At 34.2% G+C, this 14,530-nt stretch overlaps 1 protein-coding gene across 1 annotated transcript in view; it reads left to right on the plus strand.

The window, feature by feature from the left end:
* The window catches only part of CRPPA (CDP-L-ribitol pyrophosphorylase A), a 108,201-nt gene that overhangs the window by 62,803 nt on the left and 30,868 nt on the right, over positions 1-14,530 (plus strand). The window contains exon 9 of the mRNA XM_056484348.1: positions 1,243-1,371. Coding sequence (XP_056340323.1) covers positions 1,243-1,371 — 129 coding nt within the window. The remainder of the gene's footprint in view (positions 1-1,242; positions 1,372-14,530) is intronic.

Consider the following 14,530-nt stretch of genomic DNA (forward strand, 5'->3'; position numbering starts at 1 on the left):
GCTTTTAGGCAATAAACAGCTCTTTTTAAAAAAGTGTTGCAAGAGAAAATGGGTGAAGACCTGTTTTCTGTCAGTATAAATGGAACATAAAGTAGAAAGAGAACTTGAAATAATTTTCCTAAGCACTGATCTCTGGGGTGATCTCTATGACCCTACCTCTGCGTAGTAGTTGCAGAGAAGTTTTATATGATGGAATCATTCAGTCAGAAAAGTGCTTTTCCTTTCTTTTAGGAATAAAGGTACTTCTGCTATTAATAGGCCCTGAAACCTTATATGTACAAATCATCATCCTTAATTTTGATTTCTACAGCTAATAGAAGCCTTGTAAGGGAAATTGATTAAAATGTGGAATACGTAAGGTTTGGGAAAGGATTGAGCTAGTTGATACCTTCCTGGAAACACCAGTTACAGAAGCACAGAATATTCTGAGTTAGAAGGGACTCACAATGATTATTGAGTCCAACTCTTGGCCCTGCACAGAATACCCAGGGGAGAATTCATAGGCTCATAGAATATGCCAGGTTGGAAGGAACCCATCTCCTGGCCCTGCACAGGACACCTCAAGAATTGCACCAAGTGCTTGAGAATGTGTCCAAATACTTCTGAAACTCAGTGCAGGTTCTGCTCAAGACCTGCCATGTTTGTGCAGCATCCCTGATGGAAATGAGACCTGCCTTTCCCTGCCCAAGAGCTCAGGATAGTCATATCTCTACTTTCTTTTGAGGTAGTTTCTGCGTTTTAAACTCGAAGTATTACCTTGAAATTAATGCAATTTAGGCAACTAATATGGTATACTGAAAGATAATAAATTTCCTATTAAACTTCAAAGAATTCAGTTCTGTCTTTAAAACCTTCAAGATTCTTACGAAAGACGTGTATTCTATATCCCTCTGATAGTAAAAAAAAAACCCAAAAAAACCAAAAAAAACCACCAAAATCTCCTGTGAAAGTCTAGAGCTTATAAAAGCATGTTGTTTGTTTTCAAATTTAATTGAATATTTTTAAGATGTATGGCATGTTCTGGCATACTGGTTTCTTCTGCTTTGAAAAAAATAGTTTTCATGTCCCTAAACATTTAATTAGTGGAATTCAGTAGTAAATAGAAACTATCTAAGGAAAATTTTTTTTAATCTGTATTTTTATGTGTGCTTAACACATAAAAATGAGATACTGAAAACCATCAGTCTAAAATGGCACACTATGGAAAAAGTGGATTTTGTTTTTTCATCTGTTGTTTTGCAGGTGTACTTGGATATTTCAGAAAATAATTCTTTCAGCATTGGGATGGAAGACCTAACTACCATCAAGAAATTTGCAAGAGAAACTAAAAAGAAAAACATTTTAGTTTACGGTCTCCTTATCCAGTATAAGGTATGTAATTATCTTTCTGTGTGCAAATTATCTTCTTTTGCAATTTATATGATTAATGATAGAATATTCATTTAAAACAGAATCAAAGGGAAATAAATATGACATGAAAAGGATTTTTTGGGAATATTCTTGCCTGTTCTTGTTCAAAATTCAAACAAGCCTGTAGTTATACACAAAAAGTGTAAGCTTTTTTGATTAGAGAGGAATAAATGGTAAACATTTTTTAGAAATCCATGAAAACATCATGACCTTTTTTGTTTTTCTGCTTAGGAACTTGCTTTTTTCAGCATTGGAAAAAGAGAAAAATAGTGAAAGTTCAGCGAATCAGTGATCTGTAGTATTTTATGTCCCTCATCAAAACAGTTTGGTACTCAGGTGACAGGAAGGGCATGGAGTATAGGTGTTGAAACAGTGTCTGTAATAGTAGCAAATTGCCTCAGCTGGAGGCAAAAAGAGTTAGCACTCCAACATACTTTGTTCTCACAAAAACTATTTAAAAAGAAACCATTTGCCTGGGAAACATGTTCTGTCAACCAGAAGAGTGGGCTGACTTGCCTCCAGTGCAGATAGAGTTTTGCAGCTTCTTAACTCAGTAAATAGTGAAGGAAGAAGCAACCTAGAAATTTTAAAAAGAAGAATAAGTGTGATCCTAACTGCTTTTTGTTGGGAGGTTGAATTATGTATTTGGGGTTATATATAATTGATTAAATGTGGCTTTAATTTTATATATTTTTCTGGTATACCAAACAGTTGATTTTTCCCATCTAATTCTATTGCTTTATTAAGAGCTATCAATACCTATACCTATCAGTTTGTGCTTGTATAGACTTTTAATGCTAACACAGTATGAATATTGCTATTATATGACATTAGTTTGTCTTGTTTTTGTAAAACACTGAAGGACATGCAGCTGTTCAGTTTTCTTTCTGCTGCTATCAAACCCCATTTTTTCAGGGTGAATTCTGGCTTTTTTTGGTATAAAATAATTCGAATAACTATGGAAATATAGCTTTAAGACTCACCTTATCATGGTAAAAGTAACACTTTAAATATTGCTTTAGTCTAACAGCAGGTTTTGCCTTTTAGACTTTGTTGTGTGTATATGAGTTGGTATGCAGGTGAATCAAATAGACATATGTGGATAGCAACAGTTACTAAAGCTGACTGGAAGAAAGAAATTTTATAATCTTTAGTGGATTTTGATTTATATGGCACCCAGATATTTTAATATTAATGGGCACATATAATAGCAGTTGAGATTGGAGTGGGAATTCTTGATCTGTGGTAATAAGAGGATTGCAGCAGACTGCTTCCTTCATTCTTTTAAAGCAAAAAGCTAGAATCATTATGTAAGATCACTGCAGGCAGAATAATCGCTTGTAAGCATGGAGAAAGTCTTATATAGAGTAAAACATTTCACAAAGTAAGTAAACTATTTCTAGCTGTCTTGTTTTAAAATGACTTTCAAACATGTCCTTGCTTACAAAGGCATATAGTCTTGACTTCCTGCTGTCTAGTTTGATTGAAAACAAAAGAATAGGCTGTACACAACATTTGTATATATGTGATATATGTATTAAGTTTAATTTTGGCTGCAAATCTATACAGAACATAATCGTTTCTAGGTAAAGACATATGGAAAGACTTGACATATGAATCTAGAAATTACATAGCCCCAAATTTACTGCTGGTCTGGGTGGGACTAAGAGACTGTGAATAAAAGCAATTTGTTGCATGAAAAAGCATCTTTAAAACAGTTTGTTTTTTCTTTTTTGATCTTAAGTCCAAAGCATGATTTGAGAATCACCAAGGCATTTTACTTCTAGTGCAAGCCATTAATAGATGAACCTGTATGTGAGTTCCATGCTTCAGGTTGGAATTTCATATAAGCATAATTGGGAGTCCAGAAGAAGCAGAAACACAAAAACCACCTGTCCTGCTAATGCAGGATAACCTATTATTGCAATAACTTCTGTCACTAGATGCTCTCTTGAAGTCCCAGAAAGCTATAGTTTAGTTCAGGAAAAGAGTGATGAGGTTACTTCATGGAGCTTTTCTCTAGCTGACAGCTTTATATCATCACTACCAGGTTTACACAGTTGGTAGGTACACACTTCCTAATAAAAAAAAAAGGAAATTTATTGGCTATGGTATTTTTCATGTGAAATTATATTATGTTTAGAAGGGTTATATGATTTAGTGGGTGTAAGAATATGTTGATATAAAGCAAAATGGGGTCAGTCTTTTGGATTGTGCATTAGAAAGGCAAATTTTTTGAAATAAATACATTTTGAAAATAAAGTTGTTGGATTTTTTTATGTTTTGGAAGTGGAAATAAAATGCTTTTAGAACCAAGGAGTTCAGTTTTGATGGTATTGAAGGAGCTGTGAAGCCCTAAGAAAAAGTATGAGCCTTTATTTCACTTCTTAAATGGAGTGTTTGGTATTTAGAGAAGGATGTCAAGTATTTTTATGACTATTTGATGCACCAAGAAGGTAACCAAGAGAATTAAAGGAAAAGGCATTAATGTGCTGTGGAAATGACCTGCTTTTTACCTATAACAAGTGCATGCTCACAGCTGGTGCACAAATAGTTATTTCTCTTATAAACATCATGCATAGGATACCACATTACTGATACTGATATATAGATTGGATCCACTTCATAAAATCTCTAGTTTGCATCCTGAAAATCCTGTTAATTTAAATGGCATTTGTGATTTTTTTTTTCTTTTCTAAAACAGTTCTGCAGTGTTTGAAGTGTTTTACACATTCAAAATACAAAGAGTATTCAGTATCCAGAGTCTGAACTTATGGAATTAGTTTTTGACCATTTTTCCAATGATTTGAAGTAAATAGCTGATAAGCAAGGTGAATTAAAAATACAGAGAAAGGTCCATTTCTTTATGGACAATATTACTGGCAAGTGTTGATGAAAATTCCAACTCCTTAATTTCATGACAAGTCCACTTTGAAAATAGCGATGACTGGCATGATATTATTATATATTAAAATAAGAATCTTTGCTTTAATTATGATCAAGCAGGATGTAATGGAGAAAGCAAATTCTGAATATTGGGAGGAAAACCTATAAAAAGAAGCCTATTATTCTTAAATAAACAGAGTTTTACTTAGAAGGAGCTTTAAGAACTGCTAAAAGCCCAAAGAATATGAAAGCTAATGTCAGTCATTGCATCCATGAAGGGCTGGACATCTATGAAAAGTATTGATTTATATCATTGGAGCCACAAGATTTGGGAGGATATCTCAGCTGCATATTTTTTTCCATGTTCTGAGCAACGGAATAATACTGAAATTGGGCCTCACACACACGCACACATGTTATTACTTTAAAACATATTCTAGGTAGTTAATGGGATTATGCTTGAATATGACAGTAATGTTTTTAAAAAACCTTATTTTCTCTATATACTGCTCTTCTCCCTTTAAAAATTATAATATAATAAAAGTTGTCATTATAATAATGATAATGATAATAATTATAATAATCTTATGACTGAATTACCCAAAAAATCAGTAAAATAATTAAAAGAGAATATAAGAAGCATTTCTTAGCATGGGAGTTCAAATTCAACAGCTTGTAAATGTTACAGAAATAAATTCTTGGTCTGTAGGTTTCAGTAATGAATTCTCTACAGTTCACAGGGAGTAAAAAGGAACAGTAATCATCCAAAATAAAGCACATTTGGATGAACATAAGAAACCACAGAAAGCTTTAAAATAAGAAAGGAATATTAGATATCTCAGTTATAGAACTGTATTAATTTAAAATAATCCTAGTACAGAGAAGCACTGACAGAATGTTGTGTCAGAGCAGCAAATATGTGGTAAGGCTTGCCTAGGGTAAGGTAAGCCCAAATACTTTTCCCTCTGAAACTTCACTGACTGCCAGAAAAATCACAGTGCCTACATTAAAAAGAGACAAATGACACAGTAGAATAATTGTTATGAAGCTGCTTGAAACAAAAAGGAACCTGAACTGTGGGTGATTTCTTATGCAAACATACTGGACACTTACAGTAACCTTAAATACTTTTTGAAGACAAGAGGCCCATCTTCAGTGTGGTTGATGGCTCAAGAAATACTTGGTGTGCTAGGAGTGTTTTATGTCTGTTTTGGTAAACCGCAAAGGTAAACATTTATGATTTCATTTTCATCAAAGATCCCTTAAAATAGTATTATGGGTAAACATTAAGGCAGTGTTTCTCAAGAGAGGGAACACACCCCTCAATGGGATAATCCACAAAGTAGGAGTTGGTTTGGCAAACAGTAGTGAGATAATGAACCTGGAGGGCAAATGAAGTAAAATCACAAAATAAAACTTTGGAAACTCACTAGAAACAAATAGGTTCTCCCCTACATGACCCCCACATACTTCTCAATTCACTTAATAATCAGCATAGAATTGGTCAAATGATTGCAATCTGATTTAAATGATTGGGATGCTGCCTGGAGACGTCACTTTTCTCAAAATGACTTTTTTTTCATTTCAGCTGCAGTGACATAATAGATTGCAATGAATACGGAAATTTACATTTATTCTTAGAAATCCTTAAGACCAAGTAATTACTGTTTAGTATTTTCAAGAGGCAGAAGTTGAACTTTCAAGTATTGTGGTCCTGTGGACTATTCATTCTTTCATCAAGGAAAATTGTACAAATTATGTGATGACCCAGAGTGGTCTTGTTTTCATAGAGTTTGGGACAAAGAGGAAAATCAAATCAGTCTGAAACTTACTCTATGGATAGGCTCATAAAAATCAGAATCTGTAGGTTTCTTAATACAAACTCATAGCCAGTCATTCAGAAGTAAAACCAGAAATTTTTATTTATGGAGACTTGACACATTTTTATCCTTAATTATTAGTACTATCTGCAATCAGTCATGAATGCATATTTTATAATAAATAGAACTGACACGATGAGAAAGATTTACAAACATGGCTTTGTACTTTGAACTGAAATCCATTTGGTCAAATTAGCCTTTTTCATCTGTTTTGTACCATTATGAGAATATTAAGAAATTAAAAAAGAACATTTCTCTGGCACATTAGTCAATTAAATGTAAGTCAATTAAATGTAAGTCAATTAACTGTATTAGTTCAAATTTTACCAAAATGTTGGGGAAGTTTAGGGCTTAGAGTCAGGAAAGGTTGTAAACACAGAACTTTGCAACCTCACTTTTGCTTGCAACACTCTGGTGCCTGACACTGTGGGAAGCACAGCTGCTTTGCTGGGCTGCTGCTCATTTTAGTAGATATCCTGGAGCTTCATGCTGGATAATATCGGTCAAAAAATTGGGATTGCTACTCTTTTATTTCAGAGTTTTAGTGTGTCTACCTTGAATGCATGCATACATGTTCTTTTATTTTTTTTGACACCTTTCTCTGTTATTCTCTTGTTTCCCCTCAAGTCTTCCTCCTTTTCTAGACAAATAGGTAACAAACTAGTGGATTTTCTACAGATTTGCAACTCTTCTAAAAGCACTCAAATGAAAATTTCCACAAACTAATTTCTCAGTGAAGTACCAAATTCCCAGTATGAGGAAGATGGGCTTTTAAGAAAAATAATTGGTAACTTTTGGGGCTTTCATTGAATGATAACTGTGTAGGTTTTTATCAGAGAAAGGTCAGAAAGTTGCTAAATTTGTCTCTGCTATTACAAGTTCTGTGAGTTTACCAAGCTGCACAGAAAGCTGTGAGGTTAATATTTTATGTCTTTTACACATGACCTTTTTATAACTTGTTTCAGCTATTTATTTAACTTATAATTGGAGAAACCAGAGTTCTTCCATCAACTTGTCAGTCAAAGTGATGAAGGCATATAGACACATTCTAAAAGTCATTACTTCATAAAATAGCCTTAAACATCCTTGCTCTTATACCTCAGTTCAGCCATTCTGACAGTGTTAGTCAATAAATGTTGCCAATTGTTTCTTTTGTGGATATTTTAACAGTATAAAATATATTTCTCTAAAATAGCTTCTTAGCATGAAGAATTTTGGGGAGCAAGTAGAGTTAAGGAAAACTACCAAACTCTCTAGTAGAAAGGAAAATATATGACATACAATATAGGAGCTTAGAAAATTATGGCAGTATTAATTTTTCTGAATACTTTATTGTAATAGGAAATAAACATTGAATTGGAACCATTTGTAAAAACAAATACTATGAGCATCAAATCTGAGTTTTATCTTCAAATCTGATAGTATGAGTTATTCTGATTTTTATTTTTTATTAAAGCTTTGATGTTGACCTCTTATCTTTTAATGGAAACATAAACATTTAAGATGAAAGGATTTTGACACAAAATCTTGTTTGCAAACAAATGGCTTTTAACTTCTTTTTCCATCGTTAGCCTGCCTGACAGAAGCCTCTGAAGTCCATTGCATCTGTTTAAGGACAGTTGTACTTTTGAGTTGTTAGTGCTGCAATTCTCCACTTAAAGCGATGTTTGTACTCTTTTATTGTCTAAATTGGGCATCAAAAAGTAATCATCTCACTTGGCTTCCATGCTGTCCCTCAGAGGCATCATTTAGCAGCTAAAATACCTATAGTACAGAATACTACTGTTTTTTTTCTGGCTTAGCTCTGATTACATAAAGCAACAGTAACAAAGAAGCTTTCTAGAACTGTTCTGTGTGCTTAAGATTAATTTTGAAAATGTTAACAGCTTGCTGTTGTGTTAGTTTTCTAATGAGGTTTTGTATTTTGAGTGCACTTTTTCAATTAACATGAAACATTAGCATCATTAACATCATTAACATCATTACTATTACTATTACTATTACTATTACTATTACTATTACTATTACTATTACTATTACTACTACTGAAATTCTTCCGATAACTTTTCCAGTTTCAATGCAAAGTTTAGTTTTATAGTGAAAGTATGCAAAGGTTTTAGCACATTTTCATCACTAGATTGGACCAGGAAAATGTAGGAGGTTCTTCAGCCACTTAAACACAAAAATTCCCTTTGAACTGTACATTGTAGTGACTGTAAATATTGTGCAGGCTTTTGCTGCAGTCCTTGCAGTGTGGTAATTCCTAAAATTTGTGCAGCAGAGGCAGTAACCATCAAATCTATATTGGGAGTATTAATTTCCTCTTTCATCCTCTCCTGCAGGATGAGAGGATATACTAGCAGGAGTCAAGTATTCCAGCCTTAGGCTAACTTTGGGATATTTCTTTGGAAGGGCTGGAAGACCTGTGGTTGGAGTTTCTGTGTATCTTTGAGACACTTAGCCCCAAGTCTTATTTGTTGCCTATGGATGTTTGTCCAGTGAAAGTCATCCATTATTAATCATACCCAGTGCTAAAGTATTTAAAAATAATATGTGATGTTACACAATGCAAAAGCCCTATAGTGTCAAGAATGAAAAATGCACCAGCCTATGCACAGCCATCAGATCCCAGTGATACCCTGTCTATCCTATTACCTACTTTTTGCACTTGAACCTTATTCAGATTTGTCACCCATCTCCTCTGGAAGTATCTGTCCTGATACATTCCAGGTTTGGGTTTTGCTGCAGTGGGATTTATTATGCTGCAATATATCACCATCGAAGGTGGCCATAATGGACAAGATCAGAAGTTTATCTAAGTCATTGTCTTGGGTCCAGCCATAACTGTAAGGAAATCCCCAGAAGTGAATCAGATCAGGGCAAGCATATATGGCACCCCTAAATTTTCTCTTTACACTCAGCAATTGCCAACGTACGTGTTTCCTGAGCCTGACAGGTTTTCTGTGGAACGATTAGCCCTGATGGATTTCTGTTTCATGATCCTGTCTACTGCGATCTGGGTAAACTTTTAGCCTCCACTGTGTACCCTAATGAACAATTACACAGACTGGAAAACAAAGAAAGAGGAAGGGTTCTTCACAAATTAGTGTCTTAAGCACAGGGGATTGCTTCTAGTATGCTGGGATCTCATAATTTAAAATTTGAAATACAGATTAATCGTGTTGCATTCACTGGCGTTCAACTTCATTTATCATTTTATTGTTTAGTTACTCAGTTTATAATGAACTTCCTGCATTACAAGTCAGCCACTACCCTAATGGACTTTGTATCACAAGCAAACTCGTTTTCTTACTTACTATTTTTTCCGATTTGTTTATGAATGTGTTGAACAACACAGATCCTATAGCAAATCCCACCTGATCTCTGTTGGTTCTGTTCTGAGGACTATGCGTTTTCTCCTACCCACTCTACTCTGTCTTTTGAGCAAGGATTTATCCCTTGCAGGTCTTCTGTCTTAAGTCCTGGAACCTTTGTTTTCTTAAAACCTTTGGGGAGGAATTTTGCTGAAAGTCTTGGAAATCCCAGTGAATTCAGTCAACTGTCACCCACTTCTTTGAAGAAATAAAGTGAGAATGTACATTCAAACTTGAAAACAAAGACATGTTGACTTTATCATCATCTTAACTTGCTCTCTGCTATTACTTTCAAGTATTTAATTGTTAATTTTTCTGATATGGAGTTACACCTTTCTGTTCTGTAATTGTCTGTATCTTTTCAGAATTTTCTTGTTTTAAATTGGAAATTATTACCATGCTGTTGTGCCTAATAAGGCAATTTTTAAACTAGAGATGATGCACACCACTAGGAACCTCTTGCTTCTCTTCATTAGTGATAAGGGCCAGAACAATCACAGTGCATTCTGTGCTGGCTTGTGGTTGCTGAGGGCTATTTATTTTTTAACATTCAAAGATAACAGGAGAAAATCTCATGGCAACTTCATCTCACTAATGTTAAGTTTCCAAACATTTCAGCTGTCTTTCATCTAAGTATGTTTTGGAACATCTGAATATGAAAATATATTTGTATCTCAAGACTATGAGATGCAGAGCGTTTGAAGTTATATTAAACTGTTCTCTTAAGAGATGGAAATGCATGGATTGAGGCTTAACAGAAGTCAGAAGAAGATCATAGGAAATCTTCACTGGATAGTGATTTTCATCTGATTTTTTTTGTGAAGTATTTCCTGGAAGTTATTTTCCAGTCGAATACTTGGATTGAATAAAAGTGGAAAGTGTCACCATTATTGATTTTCCAGCATTTTCAGTCTGAACTCATCAAATTTGATTTTAAAGCATTCTTTGAGGAGTTGCTTTCCTAAGCCAATTTTTATTTATCCTCCTAACTAATATTGTAACCATATTCCAAGCCTTACAGTGTACTTTCTCACCAGGTCAGAGGTCATATTTTCTATTGAACATCACAGCCCATTATTTCACAATGTACTTTTATAAATCTTCTTGATTTATAACTGTTTTGCTCTTTGAAGTTTCTACCAAGCAGAATCTTTTAAAAAATGGGATTGTTTGCATTTGAGTTTTATTCAACCTGTGTGGTACTGGCAGCAGCATGAATGCACATTTTTGGCAGATCCTCTGCCTTCAGCTTTTTCCTTGACTCAGTCTTTCCATTCTTATGCAGCTATGAGCTCAAGTGTCTTTCCCTTGTTTATTTAATTCCAGTGTTCTGTGCTTAAATTTAGCAGACCAGACTGAATTTTGTAGGCAAAATTTTAGCAAGTGATATGAAAGATGGAGATAATGTGTGATTTCTACTTAAACAACAGCAGTATAATGAAGTATGCTTTGTAAGGCTCACTACATACCAACTTTTTTTTAACTGACTCCCAGAACTGTGCAATTTTAGATGTTTTTCCCTGTCCTATGAGATCTTTCATTATTCAAAATGAGGTCAAATGGGTTTAGAACTTTCCTTTGACCAGGTCAGATACCAGTTCCATAGTTCAGCTTTTGACTTTTGTCCTCAAAGTGTGCTCTATGCTTGCTGTGTTCAAGGCACAAAAATTCTTGTGGAATTATGGCATAACTGTGTTTACAAGCTCATGAAGTTAATAAACTAAAATAGTTGATGGTGTCAAAAGGGACAGCATGTACCTTTTCCTCTGAAGTAGAGAGTGGACTTCCTTTCTTTTTTGACTCTGCCTTTTGAAGCAGAGGGATGTTAGTTCCTTCTGTAAAAGTTAAATTTCTTCTTTCAAGGACTTCTAAAGGTGGAGGGTCAGGGTGAAGCTCCATTTCTTGTGCAGACTCCTGTTTTTGTGCAGCTTTTCCTCATTCTGTAGATAATAAATTTCAATCTGAACATTTTCTCTCCTTCTGTACTAAATGTGTACGTATACATATATATGTGTGTGTGTGTGTATATATATATGTATATGTGTATGTGTGTATATCTATCTATCTATATCTATATCTATATCATCTATATCTATCTATATCTATATCTATATCTATATCTATATCTATATCTATATCTATATCTATATCTATATCTATATCTATATCTATATCTATATCTATATCTATATAGAGCATTGGAACTTTTAAGTCCTTGTTATATATACTATGGGAAAACAGTTACCCAGAGTAGAGGTAAAGCATCCTGAGTTCTGCTTCTTAAAAGTAGTGACAGTAACTGAGGAGGAATCTGTCTTTCAATATTAAAACTGAAGCAAAGGTATTGATGTTTCAGAGTTTGCATTTATTTTGTGAATTTTTAAAATCATCCATAAAATGCCACAGATGCTTGTGTTAGTCAGGACTGTAACTATCATTTTGCTTCCTGATGACTAATTAACACAGTGACATGAATGTGGCCTAAAACTTATTACATTTCTGCAAAGAGACTGAAATATTGAGGTTCTACAATCAAACTTTGCCGATTTTGATTTTTCAAAACTTGTTAAATAGTGGTTGGTATGAAGGGTCTAGTTAAGGAAGAGTATTAATATTTGATACATGGTGTAGAAAATTTGTATACGAGTGTTTGATCCTGTAGGAGAGGGTGAAATAAATGAAACTCTAAACAGAGCATGGTTCTAAGTCAGTTATCATGGGAGACACATGTAATGCTGTGGATCACTTTTCAGATCCCATCCTTCATCTCTGCCTGGGCAGGTTTGGTCTGACAGAAACCATGGCTTTATTTGTATGCATAAGGGTAGATGATGAGTTATAATTACTCTAATACTGAGGGATGTGCATTTTAGGAGCTCTCTACTTTGAGTGAGCAAAGTTGAAGCTTCAGTGGGACTGTGCTTTAACTAGTGGAGTTAAAGTCTCTAGGCTCAGAGAGTTGCAGTCTGTCACTGATACCTGTACTGAGAATAAACTTTCAGCAGGTTTAAAACTGACATTTTTGCTACATGTCCTAATTACTTAATTTTTAAGAGTTTACTGGTGAAAACCTACTTCTGAACAGCAATCCCTGGTTGGTATTAGTGGTGTGCCAAAATCAGAGAATTTTGTCAGTGCCTTGGGTATTGAATAAGGTGTTTTAAAGGTAGTTTGCCCAAATATTTATTGCAATACATGTAGGACAAGAGTAAATTCAAGCCCATTCTCATAAAGCCATATCAAATCCTTGTTGAAAAGTTATATTTAAATTTACTGTTATGCTTCTATACCCTCTACAATCTTCTTATGAGCATAATTTAAACCAGGATTTCTCTAGAAGAAATAGCATGAAGAGCTAATTTTTCATGGAAGTACATGTTCTCTGCATGTACTGTTTCTAAATCTTTTGGAAAAAAGATGAGTCTGCTTTGTTTATAAAGCTTCAAAATGTTTTGAAGTGATTTACTGCACTTTGAATTTCCATTAATCATGTTTGTATGTCAAAATTCCACTTCCTAAAGTTTACCCCAAACCAAATTTTAATTAGTTAGCTGTTACTAAAAAAGGGCTAACTGTGCATCTACATCCAGCTGATGTGAGATTTTGCTGATTAACTTACTGGTAACTCTTACTGGCATGTCATTTCTCCAGATTTTACATAAATTTTGCAATAAATAGAAATTTTGGACAAGGCAACAGCTATCTATAAGTGCAGCCTCTTAGCTTTTTGACATTCTACTAAAGCTTGTTTGCAGTTTGTTTAGGTTTTTTTCCCTTCATGATAGATAAAAGTGCATTTTACTGCCTAGAATCATCCAACAAATTATTAATTATGATCTTTCTAGAACTTATTGAATAATTGGCCCAGTGAACTGAGATGATTTTCTCATTTTCCTTAATTCCTTATCTGACTGATCAAAGTTTTGCTGAAAGGTACCTTGCCACCCCACTGTTTTCAGGCATGAATTAAAAACCTCTCTTTCTATCCTAAACAATATAATCTCTTTGCTGAAATAGTTCATCTCAGGACTGAGAGTGGGAATGAAATTTAATGGTGTAAAAAAACAGCCGCTGAAAGTTTGTGTGTCAGTCACAGCAACAGCAAAGATAAGTTGGCAATTCTGTAGCTGTACTGCTGCTTTGTTAACAGAGTTTGCATTTCTAGTGAAGGGGCCAGTGTGGTTTCATGTGCCAGCAACTCCTAGTAACCTTGTCTGTAATACCTTGAAACTGGTATGTTTCTAAAAGAGATGGATTTCAACGTCATTGCTAAACAAAACAAAAAGCTAATAATGTTGCTTTTTCTTCATGCATAGAAAAATAGGAATTAAATGACAGAAAAAAATGAGCATCCAACTCCTTCATTCTACATGCAATTTTATTCCTTTAAGCAAACATTGCTTTCTTTGCCTTCCTTCTATATTGGTTCTAGTAACTTTATTCATCTTGCCTACGTGACTTGATAAAGCTCATCTAAAACATGTATTTGTGTTGTATACCCATCTATTTCAGCTATTCACTGCTTGGCAAACATTGTTATGTAATTAACTCTGTATATTTTTCCTTTTCTGATTCCTTATGGTATGAATTAGGTCATTTTATCCTTCTATTTGACAAGGGCATATTTTGTACTAATCAATATTACAACATTAAGAGAAACTGCTTGGAGACTCACTGGCTCCATGCCTAATTACCACCTACATATTCTTGATTAAGTGGGACATGAGCAACATCTTTTAGAACACAGAGACATAGAGAAATGTGCAGGGTTATTATTGAAAAGCAACTGCCCAAATCACAGTAACATACTTCTTTTTTTGTAAGTCAGGATCTTTCTTCACATTGCCTTTTGAAAATAATGTTCAAATGTTCAAATCAAAGACCACCACAAATTAAAGTGCTGCAACAGGGCAGAGCTAAGATAACTTTTTATTTACAGAAAAAAGAAGTGGGAAACTTATTTTAAAATAAGACTTTTTT

The sequence above is a fragment of the Oenanthe melanoleuca genome, chromosome 2, assembly GCF_029582105.1.
Source record: "Oenanthe melanoleuca isolate GR-GAL-2019-014 chromosome 2, OMel1.0, whole genome shotgun sequence".
Lineage (NCBI taxonomy): Eukaryota > Metazoa > Chordata > Aves > Passeriformes > Muscicapidae > Oenanthe > Oenanthe melanoleuca.